The following is an 18,218-nucleotide window of genomic DNA, read 5'->3' as shown; positions in this document are numbered from 1 at the left end:
ATGCTGTGATAAGCTTTCCTTGTGTGAAATAAGGTGTCTTATTTTCCAAGTTTACCTGATTTTATTGTCTGCTATAACATATTAGAAACCGTCTAGGGACCATTCTTGTTGAAAGGCATTCTAGTCATATACTAAATAAATAATGAATAAATTTGTAGTCCAAAATTCTGTGCAAAACCCAAAAATGACAGAAGGAATCTCTAGGATTCATTGGAAGCTTTATGGTTTAGTTCCCAGTGATTCCTAGAGCTATTGTCTGTCACTTCCTGGTTTTCCCGGGAAGTAATGTAATGGTGCATGCAATATCACACACACCTCACCTTAATAATCTATATTACAAAGATTTATACCACCCATGTCAATGTTCCCTCTAAGCTGCAGAATCTTATGAGCAAAAATTCTACTTTGTGAGCTACTGGCATTGAAGTTGTGAGCTACTGCATCAATTAGTATGCTCTGGGGCCATTTTCCCTCAGCTAAGACAAAAATGTGCGGGCTGGAGGCTAAAAATCTGTGAGCTAGCTCACGCTAACTCAGCTTAGAGGGAAGTAGGAGTTGAGTAGCCCCTTTAAGACCCACAAAGTTTTATTCAGAATGTAAGCTTAAGGAGGCATGCATACGAAAGCTTACATCCTGAATAAAACTTTGTTGGTGGTCTTAAAGGTGCTACTCGACTCCTACTTTGTTCTACTGCTTCATACCCACACAGCTGCCCACCTGGATCTATCAGATTAGAGGGAACACTGCTGGTGCTGTAGTTAGTATAGACTTGTCAAAAGACTCTTACTCCTTCCCTTTCAATTTTGATCCACTGGCCGTGCAGCAGAGTGTTGCAAGGCTATCCATGGGAATTTTTTTTTTTTTAAGCTAGGAGAGATGCTTCAAAATGGACATGACTGGGAAATTTGCAATTAGGATTTCCCATACGATTTGGGAGACCCATGAAAAAGCTTTGAAGATCTAGAAACTGTCACTGGGAGGGGGTCTGGCTCCAATTTACATGACCCCCTTCAAAGCGGCAAGTAATCAGTCCCTAGTAACGATCCCTATCCCTTAACTGCTGAGCTAATTGCAATCATGGTGTACAGCTGGGTAATTTAAACAAGGGATATGCAAGGGAGGCTTCCCTGGGCTTCAAAGCATAGGTCTGCTAATTATCTGGGGGAGGGGGAGGCCACAGGAGATCCCACCCCAGGTTGCCAATCTCCAGGTGGTTGGTTAGCAGGGGTGGAATTCTAGCAGGAGCTCCTTTACATATTAGATCATACCCTTCTGATGTAGCCAATCCAAGAGTTTACAAGGCTCTTTTTTGTAAGCTCTTGGAGGATTGGCTACATCAGGGGTGTGTGGCCTAATATGCAAAGGAGTTCCTGCTAGAATTCCACCCCTGTGGGTTAGAAATCTCAAGGAATTACAACTGGTCTCCAGGTTACAGAGACCAATCCCCTGGAGAAAATGGTTTGATGTAGTGGTTAAGTGAGCGGACTCTGAACTGGGGGAACCAGGTTTGATTCCCCACTCCTCCACCTGCAGCTGCTGGAATCGCCTTGGGTCAGCCATAGCTCTCATAGGAGTTGTCCTTGAAAGTGCAGCTGCTGCAAGAGCTCTCTCAACTCCACCCACCTCTCAGAATTGTCTGTTGTGTGTGTGTGTAGGGTGGGGGAGGTAAAGGAGATTGTGACTGCTCTGAGACTCTGAGATTCAGAGTATAGGACAGGATATAAATCCAACATCATCATCTTTTGGGAGGTGGACTCTATGGTAATCATACCCAATGGAGGAGACTCCCCTCCCCAAACCCTGGCCTTCCCAAGCTCCATGTCCCAAATCATCAGTAATTTCTCAGCCCAGAGCTGGCAACTTTATCATTATTCTCCCCCATGTTTAGATTGATCCTGGTTGCGTTTTTCTTAGGAGAGCTAAAGACAACAAGGGTGGTGTGAACTGCAGATTTGATTCCTATCAAAGTTGCCTACAGCTCCTCTTCAGGGCTAGAAAAAATGCATTGGGAGTTGCATTCACAGAACTGAAAACAGTTCCGTTTAAGGCTTCAGGGTTTTTTTCTTGATGACAAACCACTACACTTCTGTGATTAACTGTGCTGTAAAAGCTCATAAGTACTGAGTAAACATGTGAAGGACTCTGGTTAATGCCTCACAGAGAAGAGAACTCGGTTTAGCTCTGTCTGAGGACAGTTTAGCTATGACTAAGAACTGGAACAGTTTTAGCCCTGATTGAGGAGAATTTGGCACTGACTGAGAACGCTTTAACACTGACTGACGACTGGGATGGTTGGCAAGGAGGAGTGGGAGGATTGGTGAAGACCTCCATTCAGACCAGAAAAAGGGATAGATCTTTTAGTTAGAGAAGTGATTCCCTGCCCAGTTAATAAGGAAGGTAGCTCAAAGACTGGAATGTTCAGAGAAAAAATCTGGGTACTTGGTTGCGTATCACTGCCTTCTGGAACCTGAAGAATCAGTTAAGAAAGTGAACTGGAGTGTTTAGGAAACACTGAAACCAAAGTTTCTTATCTAAATTTTCTCAAGGCCAGCTTTGCCAAGGATCCTGTCCAGGCATGCTGAGTCACTCACTTCCACAGAAACAAATCCCCCCACACCTGACATGAAAACTTTACTCATTGTCAAGGAATGCAGAATGTACATAGTAGGAATCAGGGCGCTTTTTTGATAGCAGGAACTTCTTTGCATATTAGGCCACTCCCACCTAATGTAGCCAATACTCCTGGAGCTTGTAGTAGGCCCTGTACTAAGAGCCCTGCAACCTCTTGGAGGATTGGCTACATCAGAGGTGTGTGACTTAATATGAAAAACAGTTCCTGCTACAAAAAAAGCCCTGGTAGGAATCTTAAAGAAGAAGAAGACAGTAGATTTATACCCATCCTTCTCTCTGAATCAGAGTCTCAGAGCGGTTTGCAATCTCCTTTATCTTCTTCCCCCACAACAGACACCCTGTGAGGTGGGTGGGGCTGAGAGAGCTCTCCCAGAAGCTGCCCTTTCAAGGACAACCTCTGTGAGAGCTATGACTGACCTAAGGCCATTCCAGCAGCTGCAAGTGGAGGAGTGGGGAATTAAACCTGGTTCTCCCAGACAAGAGTCCGCACACTTAACCTCTACACCAAACTGGCTCTTGGACCTTAGGAAGTACACACACAATGCAGCTGATTCTTTCCTGGTCCACTCCCACCTTATGCAGTCAACTGATGACCATGTTTAACGGCACATCTTATTTCAGACTTCTAAAAACCATTTTGTTCCATTTTGCGCATTGAAAAAAAATATTTTTGCATCACTTCTACAAATGACTCTGTTTTTAAACTGTCAGCTTTTCACTATTCATCTTTACCTTACCATTTATTCCCCCAAAATGAGAAACAGGTGTGCTTTCTCTCTCCCCTCCACCCAACAGCTATTTAAAACGCCAGTATTTAACCTTTTTTTTTTTTTTTAAATCCAGTTTCCTTATAAATCTGACTTCCTCAGATAAGACCTCAGTTCACTATTTCATTTACTTGTCTTTTCAGGATAAGATGAAATCTCTAGCATCGTCGGGTTGTTTGTTTTAAACACAGCGCTTACAAAGTAGCAAATTATTACAAATATATTATTACAGGAGAAACAAATGACTCGAGAGCGGGTGTAGTATCACTCATTTAAATTTTATGGGTTGTTGAAATAAAGATGCAAATTGCCTTATAATTCTCAGACCCCCTCTCATCAGGGTGGGTGACAGATGCTCCTGCTGCTCTACGGAAAGCAATCCGTTGGTGCCCGTGTTGATATCCCAAGAACGCCACCTCCTCCTGTTATTGATGGCTCTCCACTTCTTGCTTTTAAGAGCCTGGCTGGAAGGTCCCTGTCCTGAGGCCCTCTCTATTACTTCCCCTAACGATGCCCCCATGCTATTAATGAAATGGATGCTCACACGAAGACTTATTATTCAGCGCTCTAAATGAGGAGGTAAATGTGAGAAAGGATGGGGAGGCCCGCATAATTAATCAAGAGTCGGGGAGGTTATGTGTAAGCCTGGCCTCGGCTTCCGATCCTCGTTTGGTTCCAGTTCTAGTCTGAAGTGAGGCACAGAGTTATTCCATCAAATCATAGAATCATAGAGTTGGAAGGGACCTCCAGGGTCATCTAGTCCAACCTCCTGCATTGGATTCTGTAATTGAATCCTGTAATTGAAACCCCCCATGATCATGTGAGAAATCTCTCATGTGTTCTCGCTCTTTGTTGTCCATAGAGCAACAGGGAATCTCTCATCCTCTGTGGTGTAGTGGTTAACAGGGTTGGATAGGATCTAGCAGAAATGTAGGTAATCCCCAAATCTGGTTTAATAGAAACCTAAACACTATTGAATTGTAAATTCAGAACCTGCTTGGAAGAGTGAAGTGGTGTTGGATCAGTGAGAATTTTCTCTTTAAAGAGTATAGTTTGGATAAAGCTTTCTACAAAAACAGGGTCCTAGATATTCCAGAAATACTTGTTCAGCCACATGGCTGTATGCCTGGAGTGTGAATTTTGTCTTGAGTGGAATCCTCTTCTTCAGTGGTTGGGATGTGTCTTTCTGTGGACAGAGAGAAGCATCTTTGGATTCTATTATGAACTGTTATTAAGGGCTTTCTGACATATTACCTGATCCACCTTGTGACTGTTCCATGGATTATTGTCATAAATTTATCTGAATGTCTCTATAGCAGTGGTCCCCAACATTTCTGGCACCAGGTACTGCTTTAGCAGAATTTTTCCATGGACCAGGTGAGGGGGGAATGGTCTCTGCTGGCGTTGCTGCCTCGGCTCTGCGGTCTCGTTGGGCGTGGATGAAGTCTACATGTGCAGTTCACATTAATTTTGCGCTACAATCTGGTGCCGCCGTTAATCTGACAGAGGGCGGAGCCTGGTTGGTGGTGTGGGCTGGAGTGGCTGTAGATGCTTGCTCACCCACTGTTCACCTCCTGTGCGTCCCAATTGCTAACAGGCTGCGGACTGGAATTGGTCTGCAGACCGGGGCTTGGAGACCCCTGCTCTATTGGAATGAACTTTGGAATGTTTGTGTTCCATGTGCTTGTAGTGTGATTTTGAATCTTTAACTATTAGTTATAGGACTACTTGTCACGGGGGCTGTGCCTCCCCCCCCCCCCCCCCCCCATGGATATATGGTTGCCAGATCCCCTTGGCCACTGGCAGGGGATGGAGGTAGTAGGGTTGCCAGATCCAGGTTGGGAAACTCCTGGAGATTTGGGGATGGGACTTGGGGCCTGACCTGAATGGTCCAGGCAAGCCCAATCTCATCAGATCTCAGAAGCTTAAGCAGGGTCCACTGTGGTTAGTACTTGGATGGGAGACTGTCCTTGCAATACCCAGTTGGGAGGACAGGGGGCAGACTCTATTTGGCACCTCTCTGAATATCTTCCATGCTCCCACTAGGGGTCAGTCACCAGAGGTCACCATGACTTCCTGGTGCGCACACACACACACACACATAAATATACAAAAAATACCGAAAAAGGGGGGGGGGGAATGGAACCTGGAGAAGTCAGGGACCTTAGTCAGGTACAATGCAATAGAGTCCTCCTCCAAAGTATTTTTTACCAAAGGGAATTGATCTCTGTAGCCTGGAGATGAGCTAGGGTTGCCAAGTCTAACAGAAAATATCTGGGGACTTGGGGGTGGAGCCAGGAAACTTTCACATTCCCTAAAATAAATAAGTAAAAATACAGTAGTGTAGTTCTGCTGAATACAGTCTTCATTTCCTTATTCCCAAGCAGCTGCAAATCCCCTGTATACTCTCTCTCTCTCTCTCTCACACACACACACACAATAGATAGATAGACAGACAGACAGATAGATGATAGATAGATAGATAGACAGAGAGAGAGAGAGAGAGAGAGAGAGAGAGAGAGAGCAGCCAAAATAAACAGTTTGTAGTCCCTCAATTGTGTGGTCTCACTGGGGCAATTTGCTCACGAGTTGCTGAAGTTCCAAGTTCTTCTAATACAGGGAAACCAAAAGTTCTAGTTTACCCTTTACTATGCAAATGACCTCTGAAAGGACTGTAATACAAACAGAGGTCCTGGGCTGCTTTCACAGCTACTGGGAGCAGCCATGTTGTTCCGCTGGCTCACCCGACCCCCACTCAGCCTGACTCTACAGATTTAAAGGCATAGACACACCGTCTAAAAAGTAAGCCTTTCCACGCATCTTCTTAAACCATCCAAAGTGGAAAGGCACATTGTGGCTGTTGGGGTGGGGCTTGCCCCCGCTGGCCAGCTGACTGGGGGTGGGAAGGCGCCTGCAAAACCAGGGAATCTCCCACTGGGATCTGGGGATCGGCAAGCTTAAAATGAGCAGTAATTCCAAGGGATCCCCAGGCCCCACCTGGAGGCTAAAGACAGCACAACTGAAGTTATAGTGGAAGCTTGACTACCCTACGTTCTCCTATAGATGCTTGCTCACCCACTTGTTTGGAGGTTCTAGCAAGGGAGCGCAGCTATCGTATACCCTTGACCGAAGAACAGTACACTCGTTCTATCTGGGATGGTCATCCTCTTCCATCGAGCGCGCGGCTTCGGGAGAGAGGTACATGGAGTGGTGAGGGAGGTAGGGGACACCCGCCTAGCCAGCCAGATCAGCTGAATAAACCCTGGCAATCAATGGGGTGACAGATGTCGCAGCCAGATCGCCCTCACATCCTGAAGTTATAGTGACCAAATAACTAAGAACGTATTGATACAAAATCATAGGGATATGTTCAATAGAAGACTAAATAGCAATACCAATTCCCCACAAGTTTCACAGTTCCATCAAAGGAGTCCCAGCGAACAGGAGGTCGACTTGATTATTCCTGCTTCGAATCCTCTTCTAGCATGGGGGGCTCCAACCACAGATCTCAACCACTGCAAAGAAGTGTAAACAGATCCAAGTGGGCAGCCGCGTTGGTCTGAAGTAGTTGAACAAAACAGGAGTCAAGTTGCACCTTTAAGACCAACCAAGTTTTATTCAGAACGTATATTCAAAACTTGGTTGGTCTTAAAGGTGCAACTTGACTCCTCCTTTGTTCAAAAGTGTAAACTTCATACAAACAGGAATACATGACTATAGCCAAAAACACCTCGATGTATACTTACAAGGCAGAAGCTGAGGAAAAATATCAAAGTGTTTCTGATGCATCAATAAGTTGCAAAAAGTTGCAAAACCCACAACATTCTTTTTCAGTGTGTCCGAAGACTACACATAGCTGTAAAACATAATCAGAAATCACTCAAAAAATAGTAGCATTACTACTACTGCTTACTATTACTACTATTACTTACTACTTAACTTAGCAAGGGTGCTTAGTATAGTGCCACCTGGAGGCTGGCATCCTGACATGGAAGCAAGCTGGGTGACCTTGGGCCTGTCACATTCACTCAGTTTAACCTACCTGACAGGATTGTTGTGAGCATAAAATGGAGAACGATGCTGTAAGCCCCAGTGAATCCCAACTGGGGGGCAAAGTTGAAGATCAATTAAAACTGTAGAAATTGCAGCAACTATAAGTATTGGGGAAACCATCCAGAATAAGAGGGGAGGAAGTGCATGCATGTCCTCATAGTCCAGTTTATTCTATAGCATTTCTTTGTGTGTGTTTTAAGGTGTGTGTGTGCTTTCTGTGACAGCCGGGAGGACTGTGCCGATTCAGACTAATTGACAAAGCTTTTTGCTTCCTAGAAATTCCTCAAAGATTTATCTTGAATAGGAGCCTTGAAGTTTCACTTGACCAAAATTCGGTGGCCACTCATTCTTTTATCTTCTTCTTTCTTGCACTCGAAGACCAAACTCTCTTTTATTTCAGCCTCTTTGATATTTTTTGTCCTTTCTTTAACCGCTGGACTTGTTGGTTTCCTTTCCCCTTTTCAGAGGACATGGATCAGTCCCCTGCAGTGCGATCCGAATATCTGGTCTCAGGGATTCGAACTCCTCCCGTCCGAAGGAACAGCAAGCTTGCAACGCTGGGCAGGATTTTCAAACCATGGAAATGGAGGAAAAAGAAAAATGAGAAACTAAAGCAGACGTCAGCAGGTAAGTGGGAGTAGACTATTTTGATTTAAAAAAAAAACTTTGTAAGAGCATAGAGAAAAATTTGTATGTGAAAAGGGCCTATTGGTGATTGTGAGGTATAAGCAGGGGCTGCGAGTGTTCTTCAGTTTTGTGTAAGTGCAAGAAAAGATAGAATATAGTATAAGTAGCAAAAATCCATCTTCTTGAGAACCTCAGATTTCATTCTTTAAAAAGACAAGGTTCTAGTCCTGTTGATTGAATAGATGCATGTAGAAATGTATGGGTGGTGCTGGATGAAATCTCAGCAGCCAGAGGTGTGGCTAAACAAGATTTCTAGCTCAGTAGGAGGACTTCAGTGCCTTTTGTGGCTTCCTGCTCCTCCCTATGACTTGAATAAATTATGCAAAACAAGGATAATATGTAAATATATGCTGGTTGCAGAATGCAGTTTTTCTCCGTGCAGAATTTTTTTTTAAAAAAGCTAAGGACCTAGTCATGCTAATTTACGGTAACTTTCCAAACTAATTTTTAATAGGGTGAGTTTAGCCTGTCATTCTCCTGTGATCCTCTTTTTCCTCTTAGTTCTCTGTGTGGTTTGAACAACTGGGTGCCATCTGGTTGCACATATGAGGCATTTGCGCCAAAGGACCAGGTCCGACTCAAGAAATATCTGGAGATTTTGAGGGGTGGGACCAGGAGCAAAGGTGTGACAAGTACAATTGAGCTTCAAAGGAAGTTCTGGCCGTCACATGTAAAGGGACTGCACACCTTTTAAATGCCTTCCCTCCATTTAGAAATAATGAAAGTTATGGGAACCTTCTTTGAGGGCTCATAGAATTGGATCCCCTGGTCCAACCTTTTTGAAACTTGGCGGGCGTTTTGATGAGAGGCACTAGATGCTATGCTGAAAATTTGGTGCCTCTACCTCAAAAAACAGGACCCCCACAGCCCCAGATACCCACAGATCAATTATCCATTATACCCTATGGGAATCAGTCTCCATAGGGTATAATAGAGTTCCCAGCAGACATTTCCCTCCGCCTGCTTTCTGCTAACTCTGAAGTGGGGGGAGAGTCTCCAAACCAGGGGATCCCCTGCCCCCACCTGGGGATTGGCAACCCTAGATCAGACTGTTTTAGTATGATGGAAGGCAGGTTCTGGTCATTTTGATGCCCATTTGCTAGCAAGTCTGTTCTTGTGACTGGTTCCTTCTCACAAGTATTCCTTCTCACAAGTATTCAGCTTACATCAAACACTGCCACCCAGTATTTGTGAGATATCTCCAGAATGCTCATTAAGAACATGTTAGGGATGCAATCCAGAAGAATATTCAGCTATCATTACGGAATGCATCTCTTTCTCTCCCCTGAGGCATGGGTGGCCACGTACAGGCAAACACTTTTTCTAGCTCTCTTCTTATGCTTTTAGTAGGTAAAATCATTTGCACACCTCTATCCCTATGCCAAGAGAAATGTGTGCTGCTATATCTCTGCAAGCAGACACTGTTAAGGGCAGATGAGATGGTCCATCTTGCACTCCCCATTGTGGGTTCTGCCCCATCCCTTGCTGGTGATGCTTTGTAGCTGCCATTTAGAGTTGTTTAAAGGTAAAGATAGTCCCCTGTGCAAGCACCAGTCATCTCCAACTCTGGGGTGACGTCACATCATGATGTTTTCTCAGCAGACTTTTTATGGGGTGGTTTGCCATTGCCTTCCCCAGTCTTTTACACTTTCCCCCCAGCAAGCTGGGTACTCATTTTACCCACCTCAGAAGGATGGAAGGCTGAGTCAACCTTGAGCCGGCTACCTGAATCCAGCTTCCGCTGGGATGGAACTCAGGTTGTGAGCAGAGTTTAGGACTGCAGTACTGCAGCTTTACCACTTTGCGCAATGGGGCTGCTTAGATTTGTTTAGCACACTGTAAAAGTACGGAAACTATCCCATATGAAGGTTAGCTTACTTGGGAAGGAGGGCATGAAGGGCACCTTGCCAAGGGCCCCCCAGAATCTGGAGCTGGCCTTGGGGTACATTCGCACTACACTAAACAATCTGTTTTGCAACTGGCTTTTTTGGTAAGAATAGGAAAAATCCAGTTGCAAAATGCATTATTTAGTGTCGTGTGAACGCACCCTTGGTAACATTACCAACACTGGACAATCAGACCCATCCCTTAAGTAATGGCATTTGTGTACTTTGAATGCATACCTAATACATAGGCTCAGCGAATTCTTTATAACAACGGATGCTTGCTGCGTAGAACCCGTGAGCTTGCCCGAAATACAGATGTTTCCAAGGTCTAATCACATGCTGTCTAAAATACCAAGGAGGGGGGCTTAAGGCTCCCACTGAGCTCCATTAATGCCTTCCCTGCTCATTTTGCCTTTTCACAAAACAGATGTCAGGTTTTCTTCCCGGTTACAGCTTGCCACTACCCCTAATAGCACCTGGAGGTTAGAAATCCTTGCAAGCAGCATGGGACAAATGTGGCATGTTGTGACATGGCTTCTTGATAAGCTACGGGCTGACCTGAGATTTTCCAGATCTAGTTTGTTCCTTTTCTTCCATCTCTAGTTTGAGAGCCAGTTTGATGTACTGGGTAAATGTGCAGACTCTCATCTGGGAGAACTGGGTTTGATTTCCTGCTACTCCACTTGCAGCTGCTGGAATGGCCTTGGGCCAGCCATAGCTCTCATAGGAGTTGTCCTTGAAAGGGCAGCTGTTGTAAGAGCTCTCTCAGCCCCACCCACCGAAGAGGGTGTCTGTTGTGGGGGGGAGGCAAAGGAAATTGTGACTGCTCTGAGACTCTAAGATTCAGAGTATGGGGTGAGATACAAATCCAATATCTTCTTCCCTCAAGCAAGACTTGTTCCGACAAGTCTTATGCCATTTGTTTTTGGCGTTGTTTTAGAATTAGGGAGGTCATTCAGACATTGTGGGGAAAGACAAGAGGGAGCCACTTTGGCCTGTGCATTTTAATCAAATGCTAATATTGTAGCATTTGTTTCCGCCCCCCCCCCCCTTTCAATTCCTTCTGGAATGAAAAACATTTGTTCTGCTAAGGAAATATCCTAAACCCATCACTGCTAAATAAGAATTGTCTCATGGGGGGAGTGTAAAGCTTCACCAAGTACAATACGCTGTTTCCAACAACTGAGCCAGATGACTTGAGAAACTCATAAACAGGCCATTATAGTCCAAGTCACCTCCTGTTTAACTGCCAGCATTATGCCAGACTACTCTTGAATATGGAGGCTCCGTTGCAATTCTAAGTAGAAATCCACAACAGAATGTCACAGGCTATCCTGGAAGATGTTCTCAGCCCCCTATGCAGCAGCAGAAGATAAGAAGAGCCCTGGTGAATCAAACCACTGGTCCATTTAGTCCAGCATCCTGTCTGACACACTTGCCAACCAGTTCCTCTGGAGGGCCAACAACAGGGCATAGAGGCTGAGACCTTTGTTATAACATAAGAAGATCTCTGCTGGATCAGACCAATGGTGCATCTATTCTACCATCCTGTCTCACATAGTGGCCTCAACCAATTCCTCTGGAGGGCCAACAACAGGGCTGAGATCTTCCCGTGATGTTGCCTCCTGGATCTGGGATTCTGAACTTGGAGGTTTCCCTCAGTCACCATGGCTAGTACCATAGATAGACTTCTCCATGAATCTATCCAATCTCCTTTTAAAGCTTTTTCTCTCTCTTCCTGCTCCCTACCCATTACTGTCTTATCTCTCACCTTCTTCTCCTTTCTGCATTACTGGCTTGCCCAGCTGCTCAGCCTTTTAGTAGCTGCAGTGGTAGCCAGGGCTTTTTTTGTAGCAGGATCTCTTTTGCATATTAGGCCACACACCCCTGATGTAGCCAGACCTCCAAGAGCTTACAGGGCTCTTAGTACAGAGCTTACTGTCAAATCCTGGAGGACTGCCTACATCAGGGGTGTGTGGCCTAATATGCAAAGGAGTTCCTGCTACAAAAAAAAGCCCCTGGTGGTGGCTCACATTCCCTACCTCAGCAACTTCGCCACCTTGGCAGCATCAGTAGTCACTTGGTCAGCTCCCCCCTCCCCCCGCACCTTTGCTGCCCAGGTGGCTTGCCTGATCGCTGGGCCTTTTCGCTGCCATGGTGGTTGGGTCTCACCGGCCCTCTGGCCATCTTTGTTGCCCCAGCAGCTCTGCTGGCTCCTCCCTGCCTGGGCATCTCATGGGCCTCTCACTGCCTCGGGGGCAGTGACTCACTTGCCTCCCGCCCTCTTGGCTGCCTTAGTGGCTCTGCCGGCTGCTCTCTTGGACATCTTGGTGGCTGGCCTTGCACTTCATGGCTGATGAAAATTCTTTGCCCATGAAATTGGCTGTTCCTTTTAAGAAGCCATCCCAAACAGAGTTCATGAATTAGTTCCAAGGTACCCTGCACCCCCCCACCCCCACCCCATCTCCAGCCCTTTGACGGCAGAGAGGCCTTGAAAATCAGTGGCAGAAAAGATAATGTTTCTCAAAACTCCAAGGAAGCCACAAGATGTGCTAAATCGATTGCACTCGTTCCTGGTAGGATGACTGTGTCAGGCTCTGTAACTTTCTCAAGCTGAAATTATAAAATACTATATATATGAATATATATATATATATATATATATATATATATATATATATATATATATATATATATATATATATATATATATATATATATATATATATATGAACATATGAAGCTGCCTTCTACTGAATCAGACCCTGGGTCCATCAAAGTCAGTATTGTCTTCTCAGACTGGCAGCGGCTCTCCAGGGTCTCAAGCTGAGGTTTTTCACTCCTATTTGCCTGGACCCTTTTTTGGAGATGCCAGGGATTGAACCTGGGACCTTCTGCTTCCCAAGCAGATGCTCTACCACTGAGCCACCGTCCCTCCAATTCTATGAGCCCCCCAAATGGACTTTTCTATACTAACACCTAGTCTTTGTAATGCTGTAGTCCACATGCATATCAAAGGGAACGTTTGAAGTGCTACCTGTGTTTAGGTGGAAGAGGGAGCAAAGGAATGTAGCCGTTATTAGATACGGCCGCTGGCTAGCATCTTCCCAGAGGCCAAAAGATAAGCAGGAACTCTCGTGTGAAAGTTTACACCTTCACTCCCTTTTGTTTTGAGAATAGTGGCTTTGTTTAGATACCCCTTTGATGTAGATTCCATAAGACCCAGAAACACTCATACCCAGGTATTAGTCTCAATCTTTGTTTCAAGCTATGCGTTTCCAATAAAGTATTACATTGTTTAAATGAATACCGCTTTGAGTCTCCATCGCCTGACAGACTGGAGCAGAACTCCAGCAGTGGGGGTGAACTGGCGACAAGCTATTTTTTTTCCTCGTAGAAGGCTGAACTACCACAAGCATCCATCCCTGTCCCAATACAAGCTGGCGGCTCTTGCATCCCATGGATCACCTAAGATGTCCTGGTGATGTGTCCATTCCTTGGTGATAAAGAATAGATAGTAGCTGACTTCCAAACCCATCCATGTCTTTTGTGTTTGTGCTGGGGGAGGGACTAAGGAACTTTTGGAAATGGCAAGCATTTGAGTTTCTGTTCAAGCCTTGCCAAAGAATGGTGGAGAGACGGGAGTTATAATTCATGGCGGAAGCATGATGATTGTAATGGAGGCATGGTCCTGTTAGCAGTGCGATGTAGTAGATTGAGTGATGGATTTGCACTGATGAGACCTGAATTCAAATCCCTGCTCCTCCTTGAACCTCACTGTGAGACCTCTGCCTAGGTGCCATCTGTCAACCTAACTAGTTAAAAATGAGCTTTTTCAGATGAAGGGCAGGATACCAGCACGGCAAATAAGCAGGGCTTTTTTTGTAGCAGGAACTCCTTTGCATATTAAGCCACACCCTCCTGATGTAGCCAATCCTTCAAAAGCTTACAGGGCTCTTAGTAAAGGGCCTACTGTAAGCTCCAGGAGGATTGGCTACATCAAAGGGGTGTGGCCTAATATGAAAAGGAGTTTCTGCTACAAAAAAGCACTGCAAATAAGTAATAGAGTTTGATCAGCAGGGAGGCGGAGAATCTCAGCACTCAGAACCCCTCATCTCTTACACCTCACCTGCTGTGCCAGTATTCCAAGTTGACTCCTCATGCACTCATTTGCATTTGCCGTTGAGCTTCTTGTGGTGTTCATTTCCATGCGTTGTCAGCTCTGATGTTCCATGTTGACCATGCTCACCCCCCCCCCCCCCCTTTTTGCAGTGTTAGAGAAGAAGACAGCTGCCAGGCAAGGTCGGGACGAGCTAATTAAGAAAGGCCTCCTGGAAATTATGGAAAAAGGCAAGTGAACGACCATCTTGGTGTCTTATTCCCCTGGTCATTTCCAGAAGAACCTGGAAACTAATCAAACCAAGCAAATGACATGGAGCTTGTCCAGGGAGGTAGCTCAGGGGCCAGGGAAAATGATGGACCTGGAGATCTTGCAGTATTACAACTGATCTCCAGCCAGTAGAGATCAGTCTCCTTGGAGAAAAGGGCTGTTTTGGAGGGTGGACTCTATAGCATTATATCCCCACAGAGGTCCGTCCCTATGCTCCCCAAACCCCTCCCTCCCTTGGCTCCATCCCCAAAGTGTCCAGGAATTTCCCAACCTGTAGTTAGCAGCCTGACATGCCAGGTATACAGATTCAGGTATTGCCCCTCTGCCCTGTTAACTCATACCCACGTATGTGTGTGTGTTTCATAGCCATTCTGCTTGGGACTCTTTAGCTTGGAAAAATGTCGACTGCGCAGTGACATGATAGAGGTTCACAAGATAATGCATGGGATGAAGTAGAGAAAGAGGTACTTTTCTCCCTTTCTCACAATACAAGAACTCGTGGGCATTTGATGAAATTGCTGAGTAGATAGGTTAAAACGGATAAAAGGAAGTACTTCTTCACCCAAAGGGTGATTAACATGTGGAATTCACTGCCACAGGAGGTGGTGGCGGCCACAAGCATGGCCACCTTCAAGAGGGGTTTAGATAAAAATATGGAGCAGAGGTCCATCAGTGGCTATTAGCCACTGTGTGTGTGTGTGTGTGTGTGTATATATATATATAAATAAAACATTTTTGGCCACTGTGTGACACAGAGTGTTGGACTGGATGGGCCATTGGCCTGATCCAACATGGCTTCTCTTATGTTCTACTTTGCATGTTGTTGGCATTTTAATTTTTACCACAGCTGCCGAAAAGCATACATTCCTCCTGCTCCGAGGCTTTTTAAATGAGTTGAGGACAGGCAGCTTGATAACATACTGTCTTCTTCTCAAAGAGGAAGGCTAACCTAAGCATGGCACAAATGTCTAGGGTGGCTGAAACTGAACTCTAGAACTTACTTAGCCTTTTGGTTAATCCTGTTTTTGCTCAACAGTTGAAAGAGCTGAGTGGGGAGGTTCTGGTGTGCTTTGGTGTAGGGTTAAGTGTGTGGACTCTTATCTGCGAGAACTGAGTTTGATTCCCCACTCCTCCACTTGAACCTGCAGGAATGGCCTTGGGTCAGCCATACCTCTGGCAGAGGTTGTCCTTGAAAGGGCAGCTGCTGAAAGAGCTCTCTCAGCTCCACCCACCTCACAGGGTGTCTGTTGTGGGGGGAGAAGATATAGGAGATTGTAAGCTGCTCTGAGACTCTGATTCAGAGAGAAAGGTGGGGTATAAATCTGCAGTCTTCTTTTTTTTTCTTCTTTTACAATCATGGATATTTTCCATCCAGTGTTTCTTCCTTCTGGCTCATTTCTATTGTTGGGTACTCAAAGGTCGAGTTTAGCAATTTAAAAGTATTACAGGCATTTATTACACTATGTGACAATTGAAAACATGTACATCATACATAAAAAATAAAATGCAATTGTTCAACAATAATATTAGCTCATCAAAACTAAGCTACAGACCAAAAGGATTTTGTACATAAAACTGACAGGCCCGTCAATACATCAGAACTTAGCTACAGAGCCCAAAAGGATTTTGTACATAAAACCAGCAGGCCAAATGCATTTTGGTTTGATGTGCCTTTTTCAGTGGCCTATAATCACTGTCAAAGAGCGCACACTTGAAAACGTTTTAAGCATATAAAAATATAAACATCTAAGAAAGGGCAGGAAGGTTTATAATATTCCAAATTGAGGTTGATTTCTCATAAAAAGCTACTGTATATTTTTGAGTCAACTCTCAAAAAGTGCAGTTTCTCTCGACAGTTGTTCTGCCTATATTCCTGTGTTTAGCCTCTCTGTATGTGCTCTGATGTCATTTTATTGGACCAGGCTATGTATGTCATAAAATGTAGTGCAGGGTACCAGAGATATAAACTTTATAAGGAATAGAAACCGGTAAGCTCCAAGCTGGTATGTCCTTACTCCTTTCCAAGTACCAGCCCTGCTTCACTTCTGAGATCTGATGAGATTAGGCTACATCATGCCACCTTCTCTTCCGGAATGCTCCATACAGATACCCAGTGGCATGGACACAGCATTTCTGATACTGTCTTCCTTTGCTTAGGTGTGAAAAAAATGTATGCATTTGGGTAGAGAGCCTGCAACTTTATATCTTCCACTGTTGGCTTGATTTTTTTGTCCCCAAAGAACAACAGCCCCATTTTGATTAACTGTATGGATTGCCTGCAATGATACTTCGGCCTTACCCAATGCTTTCAGTTCAATTTTGAAAAAGGAGAAGTCACGTTGGATCAGGCAATTGGCCCATCCAGTCCAACACTGTGTGTCACACAATGGTCAAAACCCAGGTGTCCTCTGGAGGTCTATCTGCAGGGCCTCCCACTGTTGCTCGCCCCAAGCTCTAAGAATACAGAGCATCACTGTCCCAGAAAGAGAGTTCCAACTATTCTGTGGCTAATAGCCACGAACGGACCTCTGCTCCATAGGTTTATCCAATCCTCTCTTGATGCTGTCTATGTTTGTGTCTGCCACCACTTCCAGCAGCAGTGAACTCCACCGGAGCATTCACACTACACTAAATAATGTGTTTTACATCGGGATTTTTACTGTGCAAGAACAGCAAAAATCCAGATGTAAAACCCATTATTTAGTGTAGTGTGAACACACCACACATGTTAATTACTCTTTGGGTGAAGAAATACCTTCCTTTTATCTATTCTGAGCTTACTGCTCATTAATTTCATTGAGTAACCATGCCCATGAGCTCTTGTATTGTGAGAAAGGGAGAAAAGTACTTCTTTCTTGCACAGCCAGGGAAATGCTGATTGCTGCTTTGGGGCCAGGAAGCAATTTTTCTCCAGGGCAGTTTGGCCAGGGATCCTGGAGGTTTTTTGCCACCTTCTGGGTCTGGAACAGGGGTCACTGGGGGTATGTGGGGGAAAGTATCTGTGAATTTTTTGCATTGTCAAGGGGTTGGACTAGATGATCCTGGTGGTCCCTTCCAGCTCTATGATTCTATAATTCTACCTTTTCTATCCCATGCATAATTTTGTAAACCTCTATCATGTCACCCCCTCAGTTGTCATTTCTCTAAGCTAAAGAGCCCTAGCCTCTTTAACTTTTTTTTCATAGGGAAAGTATTTGAGGTCCAGTTTGGTTTAGTGGTTAAATGTGTGGACTCTTACCTGGGAGAACTGGGTTTTATTCCTCATTCCTCCACTTGCGGCTGCAGGAATGGCCTTGGGTTAGCCATAGCTCTCTCATAGTCCTTGAAAGGGCAGCTTCTGGGAGAGCTCTCTCAGTCTCACCTACCTCACAGGGTGCCTGTTGTGGGAGAGGAAGGTAAAGGAGATTACTCTGAGATTCGGAGTGGAGAGAAGGATATAAGTCCAATATCATCTTCTTTCATCTTCTTCCATCATTTTAGTTGCCCTTTTCTGCAACTTTCGGGAAGGGGGTAGGATTCACTGCAGTGCCACTTGGGCCACACTGCACTCACAGGAACATCTCCAGGACCAATCTTTGGAATAGGCACCAAAATACCCCATTTTATCATCTAGGCTTTTTAAAAAATTGTTTTTGCTGAGCCTGTTTCAAATCCAGATTATTTTTGGAAGGGGGAAAATTAATGTGCAAACGACAGCCAGGTCGAACTGCTCTTGCTTCTCTTCTCTTCCAGAGACACAGGAGGAAGAATAGCTAGTGCTGGGGCTTTGTTTCTTTCTTGTCTAAGTTCTGGTTATATGATACC

At 44.9% G+C, this 18,218-nt stretch overlaps 1 protein-coding gene across 3 annotated transcripts in view; it reads left to right on the top strand.

Annotated features, from left to right (window-relative positions):
• The window catches only part of PHACTR3 (phosphatase and actin regulator 3), a 337,426-nt gene that overhangs the window by 157,168 nt on the left and 162,040 nt on the right, over positions 1 to 18,218 (top strand). For 2 of the 3 annotated variants that reach the window (XM_060230710.1, XM_060230709.1), the window contains exon 2: positions 7,917 to 8,078. In XM_060230710.1, coding sequence (XP_060086693.1) covers positions 7,922 to 8,078 — 157 coding nt within the window. In that variant the 5' untranslated portion in view covers positions 7,917 to 7,921. Of the gene's footprint in view, positions 1 to 7,916; positions 8,079 to 14,296; positions 14,375 to 18,218 lie in introns of all 3 variants that reach the window. The other variant, XM_060230708.1, reaches the window with a different exon arrangement.

This window comes from Heteronotia binoei, chromosome 2, assembly GCF_032191835.1.
Source record: "Heteronotia binoei isolate CCM8104 ecotype False Entrance Well chromosome 2, APGP_CSIRO_Hbin_v1, whole genome shotgun sequence".
Classification (NCBI taxonomy): domain Eukaryota; kingdom Metazoa; phylum Chordata; class Lepidosauria; order Squamata; family Gekkonidae; genus Heteronotia; species Heteronotia binoei.
The sequence above is the reverse complement of the archived record's forward strand: the minus strand, read 5'-3'. Positions and strand labels throughout refer to the sequence as shown.